Here is a 16,640-nt window from a genome sequence, read left to right as displayed (position 1 = left end):
AACATACACAACCATGACTTGCACCTTCCTTTTTTACTCTGACCTATGTTTATGCTCTTCGCACTTTTCAGAGTGTTTTCTTTGATTTTAATTCATTTTTCATGCTTTCTTTACAGAGTAATCTAATTTCATGTCTTTTAAAGTTTAAAATCTTCCACTTTCAATGCTTTTTTGTACAGTCCAGTCTCCACTCGATCCCACAACCCCCACCCCCAGGAGGCTTAGGTCTTTCTGCCCTTTTTAATATAAACGCCCTAGAATTCCGAACTTGTATATCACCACGTTATCGCATTCGTTTGAAGAATCATTTTGAATTTACAGATAAAGCTCCTGTTAACAAATATTTATATCTCGCTGGACTGTACGGGTGGGGAAAATGTTTCCATTTGCTGGTGGTTGCCAAAGAAACTTCGGCCTGGCTGATCTTCCAGCGCGGAGGAGGCCCGGCCTGTGCCCCCAGCTTGTCCCAGGAGGAACTGAGGCCCAACACACGATTCGAGTTCACCTGTCCCCCGCCTTCTAAAATGTCCCGGGGATACCTTTCCTCAAGCCCGTCCCGACTCATCACCCAGTCCCAGTCCAGGACAGGTGACACCGCCCGCTCCCGCTCCCAGTCCCAGTCCCGGAGGAGGTGACTCACTGCCCCGGTCGATTTCCTGTCTCAGGTGAGCTGTGAATCACTTCCGCTCGGGCTGGCAGGTGAGGTCGGATTGTCGCTGAGGCCGCTAAACTAAGGGGGGACAGAAAGGTAAAGTTGTAGGTGTCTGGCCGCATTGCCCGGGGCTTAGCGAGCAAAGTTAGCGCAGTAATTGAAAGCCGCGGGGCGGCCACAGTGGTCGCTTTGTGCGATCGGGTCTCGGTCAGTGGACGGGTGTGATAATCGCCGCCGTCCCCAAGTTAGAGGAGAGTAAAGTTTGCTCATTCGATAGGAAGTAGCACTCTCACTAAAGACTCTTTATATGTGGGCGGATAGATTGGTGTTTTATTTCCCTTGTTTGATTTTAGAATATTGAATTACAATACTGAATTAAAATTTGCTAATGTCTTCAATTTTCTGTATTGACACAGAATCACTTAAAATAAGGGTAATTTGGCATGTAAAAATTTCATCTAGAAGTTCAGTGAATGTTTTTTTTAATGTTGCTGGCACTGTATTCTCAGTCTTTCAGTTGTACAAATATTCTTATAGTTAAACAATCGGATGTATATTATACTAAAGTATTTACAATAAATTAGAAAAAGAATGCAATGTTGGATTAATTCGGCAAGGTCAGTCAGCAATGATTAAAATTGAGATTATTTCCAGTCAAACAAAAACATGTTTTTAATTTCAGGTTTTCATCTACTGAAATATTGTGCTTTTTATATTTTATGCAAAACAATTCTTTTCATTTTTATGTACATTTTGACATTATAAGATTTAGATTTCCAGCTTCATTACAGTAAATAAGGTCTGTGAACAACAGTAGAGAACCTTTTTAAAAAAGTTATTTTATTTTCTGTTTACTTTTGCAGTAAGGTGTAATTGTAATGGCTAAAGTTACTTATAAACAAATACAGTAACAAAATCGATTAATGATTGACTGAAATAAATACAAATGGCAGAGACTATCAACAGGTTAAGAGTTATTCCAAATCAAGCAAAATTAGTAGATATTTCAGATAGAAATATTTACCCAAATTAAAATTGATTATAGAAAATCATCATTTAAAAAGAATAAGTTAATGTTTACATAGTGTTTTACCTACTATGAAGCACCCATAATAGTCTATAGCAAAAGAAGTATCTTTGGTGTTTATGTTCCAGTCCTAGGAAAAGTAACAGATCATTTGTTGCCTGTTCTTATTTGAGTACTGCTTTAAGGTTTTTATGTTGAAGTGGTAGAGCTAAATGGTGCCCATTTTAACCTGTCATCATATTAAACATAGGGGAATTTGGGGGTTGATGATTGTGCTGTCTTTTCTTTTTCTTTCTTGGTTTCATGGCTACCTAGAGAATTAAAGAATTTCAGAGTTGTATACTTTAATGATACAATGAACCTTTGAACCTTTTATGTAGAAGCTGGAGAGCACTCTTTCCCAAAGAGTGGTGAATGTCTGGAATTCTCTGCCCAATGAAGCAGTGGAGGCTACCCCAGTAAATATATTTAAGACAAGGTTGGATAGATTTTTGCATAGTAGGGGAATTAAGGGTTATGGGGAAAAGACAGGTAGGTGGAGATGAGTCCATGGTCAGATCAGCCATGATCTTATTGAATGGGTAGAGCAGGCTCAATGGGCCAGATGGTCTGCTCCTGCTCCTATTTCTCATGTAAATCCTATTTTTGAATGTATTGACAGGGGTCTGTGTGGCTGACAAAAAGTTCGTTTAAAAAAGGTGTAAACTTTCCCAATGTTTACAGTCTCTTCCTTTAAGTGCTTAAGTATAGATTTTATCAATTTTAAAATTGACTTAATCAGTCTCTGAAGTACCATCATGCAGTGTAGTAAAGCAATATTAATATAGAAATAAAATTGATTTGAATTGGTTGCTGTATGGATATGATATTTCACATTTCTAACATTTCTTTCATTACAGATTCTTTAAAAAATACCGTACAACGGAAGATATAATCATGCCAGAGAATCCTTTAGCAGGTACTTTCTCAATCCATTAGGGTTTTTTTTGGTTTTATCTCGCAATGAAATATTAGCAGTCTATTATAGTGTCTTGAAGTTTTTGAGAATTCTTGTTTGTTGTACCTTTTTTCTTCTCTTGTCATGATTGAACATATTAACATAGAAAATCTATTGTCATCCACTCTAATGACACTGCTTTATCAGCTGGCCCAGCCCCATTGCCAGTTTTGCCTTCCTTGTCCATAAGGCCAATGAGCTTGCTCTGCCTCTCAACCCCATTCCTTTCAAATAAAAAATACTTTTTTAAGCTTTAAATTGATTTGTAAGACATGATACCCCCAAGCGTGAGAAAGGATGCAGATCCGAATTGTGCTGGACACAAAATGTTTACTAACTTCAGGTATCTCATGACTGACTCATTGTGAGTAGTAGCAAATTTATTGTCAAATGCACAAATACATGTATGTATAGGTTAAATGAGAAAGATCATCACAATCACATAGCATCAGGTCCACAACATTCAAGAAAAAAATACATGTTATACAAGAAAGAACATAATTAGAATGAAAAATGTTCATAGTATTGCAAAGTGGTCATAGTGCTGTTGTCCTGCGAAGGTGATTAGAGTTGTGCAGGTTAGCTCATGAGTAGAATGGTAGCATAGTGGTTAACACGTCACTTCAGAGCACCAGCTTTCACTCATCAGGGTTCAATTCATGTTTTTCCCTGTAAGGAGTTTGTATGTTCTCCCTGTGACCCTGTAGGTGTCCTCTAGGTGCTCTGGTTTCCTTCCACATTCCTAAGATGTACAGTTAATGTTAGTGAGCTGTGGGCATGCTATGTTGGTGCCAGAAGCATGGTTACACCAGCGGACTGCCCAACTGATTTGATTTAACACAAAATGACACATTTTACTGTATGTTTTAATGTACATGTGAGAAATAAAGCTAATCTTCAGAATGATTGATAGGAAGCAGTGTTCTTGCACCTTCTGCCCAATGAAGGTACAAGAAGATAGAATGGCCTGGATCTTTGACAATAATTGTTGTCTTCTTGAGTCAGCATCTCGTAGCTACTACCAGTGGTGGGGAGAGACATGCCAGTAATGTAGTAGTGGTTGAGTCTACTATGCTCTTCTCCTTCATGTGATTCTGAGTATTTGAATTATCATTCCAGAGCATGATGCAAGGATACTTTCAGTGGTGTATCTGTAGAAATTTGTTGGTGTGTTCAGTGACAACTTGAACATCCTTAACCTTCTAAGAAAATAAAGACACCAGCATACCTTCCTTATGATTGCATCTATGCCCAGGGCAGGTCATCCAAAATGTCAGTGCCCAGGAATTTAAAACAGTTTACCAACATAGATTGGTAACTTTCTGCCGTCCTTCCCCTTCGTGAAGTCAAAAATCAGCTCTTTAGTTTTGCTAACACTGAGTGAGAGGTGCCGAGTTGTCTAACTACACTGGTGTCACTGGAGCTGGGCACAGCCACACAGTCATGTGTGTGTAGGAAGCAGAGGCACACTTGTGTTGATGGTCAATGAGGAGGAGATGTCGCTTCCAGTTTTCACTGTCTGAGATCTGCCAAAGTGGAAGTAGAGGATCCAGTTGCAGAGAGAAGTGCAAAGGCCCACCTCTTGAAGGTTATTATTCCATTTATACGTGATGATCGTGTTGAATTCCAAACTAGTCAATGAACAGCAGCCTGACATATGTGTTCTGGTGGTGCTGTTTTATATTACTTTTTACAGTAAGGGGATTGGTATAGTTTCATCAATAGAATGTAGAAGGAGAAATGTGGTGGGAAGCATATTTTGAGGAAATCCATATTAGATACAAGACTGAATATTTTGTTGTAATTTTCCTTTGTGATTTTTAAAAATTTATACACTGTTTTCTTTGACTTTGAATGACCTGTCTATAATTAATTATAATTTAGTTTAATTTCTTTTGCCATTACATTTTCATCTACAACTTGGTGCTCTCCATCCTAAAATGCTTCAACTCTGCTCTGCTGCAGAATCTCTGACTGAACAAGTCTACCATTCATGCCACTCATATCAGCCACTTCCTAGTTTCACCATTTCTACATCAAACCTTCAACTTCCACATTTCGATATGCCTGCTCTACTAATATGTCCTTCATTCCAATATTTTATTCTACAACACAATTGATAGATTACAATGCATGGTGTTACAAGTGCTTACAGGGATGCAATTAACTAATGCTAATTTTTTTTCAATTAAATTTTCATTACACAGTCGATAAACAGCAGGTATTGCAAGCTCTGGGTCGCTTGCAGACACGATTACATGAGAGAGGAGATTCATCTCAACATGAGAAGCTAAACATTTTCCGTGATACAATTGAAAGCCCTTTGTTCAATCAAATAATAACCCTTCAGCATTCCATCAAACAGTTGAAGAAACAGGCAAGTGCTTAAATCGTTTTTGTTATTGCATGTTTGATTCCATCTTCATGAAATCCACTTAAAAATATAGTTCATTGTGAGGTGTGAAATGCTTGATCTAACTTTTGCAAAATTATGTTTATTTGAATACTAATTTACAAGATAACTTTGGCTTCCTTGTGCTGTTCACAATTTAGATTTGCCATGATGTTACTAAGTTTCAGTCAGATAGCTGTGTTGTATAATCTTCTCACATTCCTCTTTTTTGTTTTACATATTAAAATCACTTATTCTTTTTACACTTGTCCATATTATGCAGCAATCAATTTAGAGTGAGTACGATATTGCCCCTTAATTTTATTTTTCAGTGAATCTTTTATGATTTGGAACAGGTACTTATACTGTCCCATTTTGGATTTCTTAAAAAAACCTATTTTTTGGTGTATCAATTTTATTACAGAGTACAGTTGCTGCTGGATTTAAAATAACTTAATTTAGTATCTGTCCACAGCTGAACCGCATGTCCACAAATGCATCGTCTGATTTTGACTTTTCACAAACGGGACTCTTGGTGTTCAATGCAGAACATTCTATCAATAAGGCAGCTCTAGCAGAAGATGCGAAACTATTTCCTGATACTCCATTTTATGACCAAACAAGATCATTGCAGACCCCTGAAAGAACACAAGAGGAGTTTGATAATATTATTCAAATTTTAGCTCAGGTTAGTGTTTATTTTTTTTAACATGGTGCAATAAATTAATATTAGACTGACAAGCAGCACTTCGATACTGTTTAAAAATGGTGGGGTATGATTATGATAATACTAGCTTGTCTTGAGAATTTGAAATTTTAATCATTCTTGTGCTAAGTGGTGAAAGCGAAACAGTAAACACAGAATTGCAAGAATATGGTTATTTTTATAACTTTTTTTTGAAATTGCTCCTTTTGTGTGAATGTTGATAAGGGTGTTCAGGTGCATCACAGACAGAGATGTACATTTTCAAATTATCCCTGCAGCACAGTACTTAATGATTGGCTAATTTAATCACAGTTGTACAGTTTCAATGATTTTTTTTGAGAAATTCTGCATAATACTGTTAATTATCTACTTTCCATTTAGATATATGCATGTAATTGCAAATGTCCTTGTTAAATCAGTTGTTAGGCTAATTAGATATTTATGTATAACAACTATAATCAAATATTTGCCTGTATTAATTCTACTTTTGAAATTATTCATCAGGGAAGACAAGTAGAACATGTTGAATTGCACAAACCAGTAACTGGAGGCCTAGGATTCAGTGTGGTTGGTCTTAAAAATGATAATTTGGATGAACTTGGTATTTTTATACGGGAAATACAGAAAGGAAGCATTGCAGAGAGGTAAAATTATGCTTTAATTACATCTGGTACTAATAATCTTGAAGCTTAAAATTTAGAAAATTAATCTGTGAATTTTTTGAGAAATTACATTGTGCTATTATGTTCCAATTGTGTTCATATTTTCTTATAAAAGAATTGTCCAATGCAACTGATTAATTTTTGGAATAACCTGCTATATTGTGTGTATCTGTTATTTTGTGGGAATATAACTTCATTTAGCATCTTTGACTCATTGACCTTGAAGGCATTTATCAGATAATTTGCATCAGAATTAAATATTGTAGCTTTGAGTAGGCATGTTCTTAACTGCTTAATCATCATCAGATTATGAAGACATAGCAAAGTGTATTGAGCATCTGGGACCTAAGTGAACAGAGTTGCTGTGTAACCTCTGAATTAATTAGATTGAAGATTTGTCAAATAAAATTAGCAAGGACTAAATGTTGCTTCAATTAAGAGTGGAACTGTGCAGACAGAGAAATAAAGGGGATAAGGAAGAATTAATTTTATGGCAGAAACAAAAGAAGGAAAATACGTTGTTTTTATTTTAGATCTATAACATCAATTAAGACCTAAAATAGAGGGATTCCGCACTTGCTGTAGGATGAACTATTAACACTCTCCTTGCCATTGATGTTAATTGATTTCTTGGAAGTTCATATGCTGTAATTGATAATTAGTTCCAAAATGTTGAGACAGCTCAAATTACTGCAATCTGAATTAAGGACCTTGGGCAGTCCAGCCACAGCTGTTGGTCTGTAGGAATACAGGCAGGATTTACATTTGCATTAAGAGGTCAAGTCCCAAGCCATCGTCAGTGCATTCACCTCAGCATGAGAGAATATGCAACTTAGCACAGCAAGGCAAAGATTATCTACTGCCCTGCTTCTGCTGTACGTAATGAAGTTTGTAGACCCTGAAAAAGTGGAGGACTTGTCATGACTCAAGTTTATTTGTTATGTGTACGTCTAAATATACAGTGTCATGTGTTGATTGCGTTAACAATCAACACACTTGAGAGTGTGCTGGGGGCAGCCGCATGTGTCAATAGACAATAGGCATACGTACAGGAGTAGGCCATTCAGCCCTTTGAGCCAGCATCACCATTCACCGTGATCATGGCTGATCATCCACAATCAGTACCCCGTTCCTGCTCCCCATATCCCTTCACTCCGCTATCTTTAAGAGCTCTATCTAACTCTTTCTTGAAAGAATCCAGAGAATTGGCCTCCACTGCCTTCTGAGGCAGAGCATTCCACAGAACCACAGCCCTCTGTGTGGAAAAGTTTTTCCTGAACTCCGTTCTAAATTGTCTACCCACTATTCTTAAACTGTGGCCTCTGGTTCTGGACTCCCCCAACATTGGGAACATGTTTCCTGCCTCTAGCGTGTCAAATCCCTTAATAATCTTATGTTTCAATCAGATCCCTTCTCATCTTTCTAAACTCCAGTGTATACAACCCCAGTCACTCCAATCTTTCAACATATGACAGTCCCGCCATCCTGGGAATTATCTCATGAACCTACGCTGCACTCCCTCAATAGCTAGAATGTCCTTCCTCAAATTTGGAGACCAGAACTGTACACAATACTCCAGGTGTGGTCTCACCAGGGCCCTGTACAACTGCAGAAGGACCCCTTTGCGCCTATACTCAACTCCCCTTGTTATGAAGGCCAACATGCCATTAGCTTTCTTCACTGCCTGCTGTACCTGTGTGCTTATTTTCAATGACTGATGAACAAGGACACCTAGATCTCGTTGTACTTCCCCTTTTCCTAACTTGACACCATTCAGATAGTAATCTGCCTCCCTGTTCTTGCCACCAAAGTGGATAACCTCACATTTATCCACATTAAACTGCATCTGTCATGTATCTGCCCACTCACTCAATCTGTCCAAGTCACCCAGCATTCTCATAACATCCTCCTCACATTTCACACTGCCACCCAGCTTTGTGTCATCTGCAAATTTCCTAATGTTACTTTTAATCCCTTCATCTAAATCATTAATGTATATTGTAAATAGCTGCGGTCCCAGCACCAACCCTTGTGGTACCCCACTAGTCACTGCCTGCCATTCTGTAAAGGACCCATTAATCCCTACTGTTTGTTTCCTGTCTGCCAACCAATTTCCTATCCATGTCAGTATCCTACCCCCCTACCATTTGCTCTAATTTTGCACACTAACCTCCTATGTGGGACCTTATCAAAGGCTTTCTGAAAGTCCAGGTACACTACATCCGGATGGCTTTCCCATGTCCATTTTCATAGTTACATTCTCAAAAAATTCCAGAAGATTAGTCAAGCATGATTTCCCCTTGTAAATCCATGCTGACTCGGACCTATCCTTTTACTGCCATCCAAATATGCCGCTATTTCATCTTTTATAATTGATTCCAGCATCTTCCCCACCACTGATGTCAGACTAACTGGTCTATAGTTGCCTGTTTTCTCTCTCCCTCCTTTCTTAAAAAGTGGGATAACATAAGCTACCCTCCAATCTGCAGGAACTGATCGTGAATCTATTGAACATTGGAAAATGATTACCAATGCATCCATGATTTCTAGAGCTACCTTCTTAAGTACCCTGGGATGTAGACAATCAGGCCCTGGGGATTTATGAACCTTCAGTCCCATCGGTTTACCTAACACCATTTTCTGCCTGATGCAAATTTCATTCAGTTCCTCTGTTACCCTCGGTCCTCTGGCCCAGGTGTCAAACACATTCTGGTGCCATCCTAGCATGCCTGCAATGCTCCGGGGAACAGTACATAACTCAATAAGCATCAAACAGCAACAGCAAAAACAAGCTTCATTCCTTCCTCCCACCCACACATATACACAGTCTAACCCCATGATAGGCCTCCAGTTCCATCCCCCACCAGACATGGATTCAGGCCTGCTAACAAAATGCATTTCATTGTATGTGTCAATTTACATATGACAAATAAATTAATCTGAATCCTGCATCACCTGTAGGGGCTGTTTAGGTCCCTGGATGGGGGTGAGGAAGGAGTTGTAGGACAGCTGTGTACCTGCTCTGGTCACCCAGTTCCTCCTGCACATATCCACTAACACCCTCATTAGTACTGGCTGTCTCTGTTCTCTTTCAGCCCAGCTGAAGGGTCTTGACCCAAAACATCGACTTTACAGATACTGCCTGACCCATTGTGTTCCCCCAGCAGATTAATTTTTAATGCTCAAGGATTCATTGTTTCTCCAACTCCAGACATTGACATGATCAAGTGAACAAGACATTTTCTTCACCACATTATTAATGTGGTGCCTTTAACCTTCCATTCCTAAACCTAATGTTGTCTTCTTTTACTTGGTGTAATTCTTTTGGCTTCTCAGTTGGCTTCCATGAAATACCTTTGTGCAGATTACAATGTTATTTGTGTTTTATAAATGCTGTTTTATGTTTTATCAGATACTTTGTGAGAATTGCATTTAAAGTGATTAAATATGCTCAATAATATTACTGAATTTGAATATGAGTTAAATGTTTGAAAACTTTTGGTTCATTGTCATCCTCCAACTTATGAACAAGGCTTACCCTTGTTAATAGCTTTACATTATATTTTTTATTAAAAATGTCCTGCAAAACATTAGATAGTTGAAAATTACAACCTTTTTTTGGCCAAAACTCATATCATTTCATTTGTTTTGTTCATAGGGATGGCAGATTACAAGAACAAGATCAGATATTGGCCTTGAATCATACACCATTGGATGAGACTGTTTCTCACCAAGAAGCCATTGCAATGCTCCAGCAGACCAAAGGATCAGTGCATTTGGTGGTTGCCAGAGGATCTCCTCACAGGACCCCCTCCCCAACAGATATGGCAACGTTACCTTTCTCTTCACAATCAGTAAGTTCTGATTGGTTTTACAGAAGTCAGAGTAAAAGTAAAACTTAAGTCTTAATTTTGGTGTTAACATGCTCTCTTCTAAAGAAGCTGAAAAATTTAGGAATTTCTTTTGCCTTCTGAAATTTATCTAACGGGATTCATAGCCCATTCTTTAGTTAGAGCCTTCAGCATTTTGGACATCGAGGGAAAGAGGAAGAGGAGAGCCATCCGCAGTACCACCGATGCGGCAGAGAGGGCCTCAAGATGGCTGTGGCTCAAAAGAGGGGAGCCATGGAGTCATAAGTAGCTAGCCATCTGGACACAAGCTGGGGTCTGATCAGCCCCGGCTGGGTCACCTGGAGGAGGTTGTATGATGTTGAAAGACCCGAAACACCGATGATTCCTGGAACATCACTGAAGATGTGTCCAGAAGCATCAATGGATGTATGTACACAGCAAATTATTACCATTAAATAACAATGTGACTATCAGTGTGCTTTGAGTGGCTGGTAATGGATTGTATAAAATCCCATGTTTCAGCTACTTGGGCCCCTATCCAGTTTGCCTACTGCTCAAACCAGACCACTGCTGATGCCAGAGCTTTGGCCCTCCACCCTGTCCTGTCCAACCTAGAAAATAATGCCTCATACGTCTGGATGTTGTTCATTGACTTCAGCTCAGCGTTTAACACAGTTGTCCCTCGGAGGATGGTGGGTAAACTGGCCTGTTTGGGACTCAACACTTCTCCCTGCAATTGGATCTTTGGCATTTTGATGGAAAGTCCCAGTCAGTTCAAGTTGACAGCAACATCTCAAGCTCCAGCATGCTGAGCCCAGAGTTGCATGCTCCATATGCTGCTGTTCGTGCTGTTGACTCACAACTGTACTGCCACATACATCGCAAATCACATCATCAAGTTCTCTGATGATACTGCTACAGTGGTTTGCCTCATCAGCAACAATTATGAGTTACCATACAGAGAAGAGGCGTTTCTAATGGTGTGAGAACAACAACCTGGATCTCAACATGGGCAAGACAAAACAGATGATTGTGGACTTTGGTAAGGCACGGGTTGAGCACTCTCAATTGCACTTCAATGGCTCTGCTGTGAAGAGAGTGAAGAGCACAAAGGTCCTTCGTGTGCACATAATGGATAATCTATGCTGGACCCACAATACCTCTTCATTAGTCAGAAAGGTGCAGCAGAGTCTACACTTTCTGAGGAGAATGAGGCGTGCAAAGCTCCCCACCCCATTCTAGTAAATTTCTAAAGGAGCACCACTGACAGTGCCCTGTCTGGTTGCATCACTGTGTAGTACAGATTCTGTAAGGCATTGGACCACGAGACCTTATAGAGGACAGTAAAAACCACCGAGAGGATCACTGGGGCCTCCCTTCCCCCTATTTATGATTTTTCCCGGGTGCATTTGAGATGAAGGGCCCAAAGCATTATTGAAGATCCTTACTACCCATCCCACAATCTCCTTGACCCACTACCATCAGGAAGGAGGTACCAAAGCATCAGGAGGAGGACTGCCAGACTGAGTAACAGTTTATTTGTTCAGGCTGTGAGACTAATAAATACCCTACCACCACCGAGGTCTTGTCACTAGCATAGAGCTGTTTACCTGTGCTGCACTTCACTGCATTCATTTTGAATTTTATTAACTTATTTACAGTATAATATTTTGGTTTATGTACTGTATGTAATGTATGTTGTGTAGGTGCACCATAGTCCAGAGGTATATTGTATATATGCACGATTAAATGACCAGTAGGTTTGAACTTGAACTTGGACAGGTAACTAAGAAGTATTGGAACAAAGTGAGAGAAAATTTCTAAAATTTTTGAATTAATAGGATGAGGATGTGGATCCTGCCGGCAATCCTGCATTTATTTTCAACTCTAATTGTACCTGAATGAGGAAGCAGTAAGGGCCAACTGGATTTGCGGATCTTAGTTAAGGATGGCAGCTTCCCTTTCCTGAAGGGCATTAATGAACTAGGTAGATTTGTATGATCCAAAAAACAAACTACTGGAAGAACTTGGTGAGTACAGTGCAGCTATTGAGGCAAAGAGATATGTCTTCCCTCTTCACTCTCAATCTTGATTCAGGGTCTTGATACAAAACGCTGATCACCTCTTTTCCACCACAGATGCTGCCTTACCCACTGAGTAACTTCTTCCAGCAGTTTTTTAAAAATCTAGATTCTTGCATCTGCAGTCTCTCGTGTCTCAATTGTCAAATCGTTATACCATGGATTTGGTGACGTCTGAAATTGTGTAATTCATAAAACTTGGAAGTCTCTGGTATTCTCAAGCAATATATTTGAGCTGTAGTTTCTATCTAAAGTCATATTAAATAACTCAAAACTCAGCATTCTTTCAACTAACTCACAGAAGTACTTCCACATTTCCTTCAAAGGCATAGATTTAAACAGTGGACATGGAGGAAGACCATAACCTCATTTTTTAAATTTATTGGTCGAGTTCAATCTTGACATCCTGTCTGGTTACCACGTCAGGCTCATCCTACTCTAACCTGATGTTTGATTTTGCTTTCAGTAGATTTCACCAGTTAGTATTCAGAGGTAGTAATTGAAGATTACATTTTCCTTGTTTCTCTTAGCCAGACAGCGTCTAAATTAGAACTGGAACATATCTTTTTCAACTAAAATATTAGAATATTGGAAGTGCTGATTTAAAGTGCCGAACGTGTAGTCGGTTCTTTTGTCTCTGACTCCTGTCACTTCCCTCGTTTAATCTTCTGGTATATATTCAGACCGTTTCTGCTTTGAAATCACGGTAGAAGCCAAAGTAAGCTTACAGTTGCGTATCTGCTCTACTCATCCGCTTTCTACAATCACCACTCTTCCTGTCCAGTTCATCAGCTGCTGGAACGCTCATCTGTTACTGTTTTGGGACTGAAATGTACCAATACACTCCTGTTCATCCTCCCATATGTCACCACACTTCAGATAGTAATCAAAAACTTTGTCTCTACCTAGAGCTCCAACCATCCCATTCACCAATTTACTTCTATATTTAATGATCACTTAAAAATATGTTCATGCTGTGCTACACAAATGGATGATCTGAGGCAAAGTTACTTCTTGAAAACAATCCAATAAACTAAAAAAAATACAAATCAATTTCTTCAGATATTCTCCGGATTTCAGGTTCCATATCTTAAGCCAGGTGTTCGTATCATGTAGCAAAATTAATAGCAATTGAATATCATACCAACAATTGTTATTGAAAACAAATTTTTAAAATAAATTCCACTTTTTGCTAGATAACCAAGTACTAATCAATATTGCACTTTAGTTCTGAATGTCAGTCTGTTACAGTTCAGTCACATATTTAACCAGGAATGGCATTGATAAACAATCAAAAACTAATTCATTTCGATGTACAACATGTAGCCCTACAGTCACAATCTTTAAAGTGAGATATTCCTATTATTGTTGATTTTTTTAATGTCACAGACTCTGCTTTTAGCATAAATAGAAACTAAATGATATGGTTACATAACTTGGTAAGTTGAGCTGCCTCAAATAGCAGTTTTGAAAAGTAATTGTTATTGAGGGCTAGTTTACAGATCAGCCACCTTGTAAGGATTGATTTTTGACTTGTTTTTCATTCTTCCTAGACACAGTGGGGGCATGTGGAAGAAATTGAGTTGGTCAGTGATGGGTCAGGCCTCGGATTTGGAATTGTAGGAGGAAAGCCAACTGGAGTAATTGTGAAAACTGTTGTTCCTGGAGGATTAGCTGATCGGGTAATTTTTTTTTCATTTTTGTTATCATAGAAGTTTGAGTATTTGCTATTAGATTTTCAAGTTGTGTGTCATTATACTGTATGTCATGCCTATCATAGAAAAGATCTTAAATGTTATAGGATTTTTAAAATTTAGCCTTGATTTTCATTAATTGTCAGTTTTCTAAATAATTTTAAGCCAGTAGAAACATTAATGTTACATTAAGACTGGGTGGCACGGTAGTGGTAGTGTAGCAGGTAGCATAATGCTATTACAGTGCCAGAGACTTGGGATCAATTCCTCCACTATCCGTACATTGCAATGATAAATGGTTTAGACGGTGAATTGATTACACAGATGTAAGTGAGAGTGTGGGCTTGTTGGGCCTGAAGGACCTGTTACCATGCTGTATATCTAAATAAATAAAAAAAATTGGGAAGTTACAAAATTAAGCACCATTTTTAGATTTTTACCAAATGAAAGCTAATAAATGATTTCCTTTTACCCGTCTTTAGATTTTATATATAACTAGATATAGTTAAATAGTACTTATCGAATAGAGGAACTGATGAGAAACTTCATATTTTTGTGCAAGAATATAATTTGGATAGTATAATTATGACCCTAACAAATGCTGAATTGCAGTTTATTGAAGTCATGTTCATATGTCAGTGCTTCTGCTGTTTATGGAGCCAGAAGATGAGGCTGATGATTTGGGATGCTATTGACAATTCTGCTCTTTAGTTTGTTGCTAGGAGTAGTGTCAGTTATTTGTCCATTTCCTTCCCCCCGGAGTAGGTGCCAGCCTTTTCGTGAGTGCTTCGACAGTAAGTGGACATTAAATTTGTTTTTGTGAAAACATAGCATTATAGGAGTACATAGCAATGCTTACGAGTGTATTCTTTCCATCCATTGTGCTGTTTTTGCCAAAACATAATTCTCCGCAACTTCTGCCGTATCCAGAGGGATCATACTACCAAACATGTTTTTATCTCACCCCACCTTCTCTCCGCTTTCCAGAGGGATCGCACCCACCGTGATTTCTGTGTCCATTTGTCCTTCCCCACTAATCTTCCTCCCGGCACTCAGCCCTGCAAGTGGCCAGAGTGCTCCACCTGCGCATTCACCTTCTCCATTACCTCCACTCATGGCCCCAAACAGTCCTTCCAGGTGAAGCAACGCTTCACCTACCAATCTGGGGTCACCTGTTGTGTCCTATGCTTCCTATGCAGCCTCCTCCACATTGGTGAGACCTGTTGTAAATTGGGGGAACTGCTTCGCTGAGCACTTCCACTCCACCTGCCAAAAGTGGAACTTCCTGACGACAAACATTTAAATTCCATTTCTTGTTCTGACATGTTAGTCCATGGTTTCCTCTTGTGTCATGATGAGGTCACCCTCATGGTGGAGGAGCAAGGGCTTATGTTCCATCTGGGTGGCCACCAACTTGATAGCATGAATATCGATTTCTACTTCTGGTTAAAAAAAAATTTCTCCCCCTCCCCTCTTCTTATATTCCTCGCTCTGGCCTCTTGCCTCTTCTGACCTGTCAGTCACCTCCCCCTGTGTCCCACCCCACTTTCTTTAATCCTTTACTCCACTCCCCTCTCCTATCGGATTCCTTCCGCTCCCTTTACCTTACCTACCCACCTGGCTTCACTTATCACCTTCTAGCTATCTTCCTTCCTCTTGACCCTCTTTACTCTGGCATCTTCCCCCTTCCTTTCCAGTTGTGAAGAAATGTTTTGGCCTGAAATGTCGACTGTTTATTCATTTCCATAGATGCTGCTTGACCAGCTGAATTCTGGTAGCATTTTGTATGTGTTGCTCTGGATTTCCAGCATCTGCAGAATTTCTCATGTTTATGATTGCTGTTTCCTTTAACACACATCAAAGTTGCTGGTGAACGCAGCAGGCCAGGCAGCATCTCTAGGAAGAGGTACAGTCGACGTTTCAGGCCGAGACCCTTCGTCTAACTCTTCCTTCAGTTAGTCCTGACGAAGGGTCTCGGCCTGAAACGTCGACTGTACCTCTTCCTAGAGATGCTGCCTGGCCTGCTGCGTTCACCAGCAACTTTGAAGTGTGTTGCTTGAATTTCCAGCATCTGCAGAATTCCTGTTGCTTACTGTTTCCTTTGTTCCATTTGTTTGTTTTTTCCTTGTATTAACAGATCATGTAATGAATCCTTTCATTCATTGTAATTTTCCTATTATTTTCCTTGAAGGACATTTTTATTTTCTTTTCAGCAAGTACAACAAGCAGCATAGTTTATTAAATAAGAACTCTTTCAGAATTTGGGTCCCAGGAAAACTATTTAAAATCTTGATTATGATTAGGCTTCATTTCTAACTAAAAAAAAGAAACATTTCCTGAGGCCACCTTTTCATCTTATTATAGGAAAATCATGTCTGAGGCCTGAGGTCTCCGTCAATCAGAGTTGACCATGGATATTGTGTCTTAGCAGTCTAGATACGCAAGCCTGGGCAGTATGATATTGAGAGCAAACAGTTGTCTATGTAGCAAGCTCCCGCTCTCTCCACCCATTGAATGAACCCAAAGGAACAACAAAGACTGATACAGTTGGTATCAGCAGTGTCACAGGAGTTGCCAG

The 16,640-nt window shown here is 39.3% G+C and overlaps 1 protein-coding gene across 5 annotated transcripts in view; it reads left to right on the top strand.

The window, feature by feature from the left end:
- Positions 1-464: 464 nt before the first annotated feature.
- patj (PATJ crumbs cell polarity complex component) overlaps positions 465-16,640 on the top strand; it is a 317,427-nt gene continuing 301,251 nt past the window's right edge. For 3 of the 5 annotated variants that reach the window (XM_072273784.1, XM_072273783.1, XM_072273779.1), the window contains exons 1-7: positions 678-748; positions 2,579-2,637; positions 4,884-5,053; positions 5,544-5,756; positions 6,279-6,418; positions 10,095-10,290; positions 13,922-14,050. In XM_072273784.1, the coding sequence (XP_072129885.1) occupies positions 2,616-2,637; positions 4,884-5,053; positions 5,544-5,756; positions 6,279-6,418; positions 10,095-10,290; positions 13,922-14,050 (870 nt within the window). In that variant the 5' untranslated portion in view covers positions 678-748; positions 2,579-2,615. The other 2 variants (XM_072273781.1, XM_072273782.1) reach the window with 2 other exon arrangements.

Source organism: Mobula birostris, chromosome 12, assembly GCF_030028105.1.
Source record: "Mobula birostris isolate sMobBir1 chromosome 12, sMobBir1.hap1, whole genome shotgun sequence".
In the NCBI taxonomy this organism is placed as follows: Eukaryota; Metazoa; Chordata; class Chondrichthyes; order Myliobatiformes; family Myliobatidae; genus Mobula; species Mobula birostris.
Note: the sequence above shows the minus strand (reverse complement) of the source record. Positions and strands in the feature narration are given on the sequence as shown.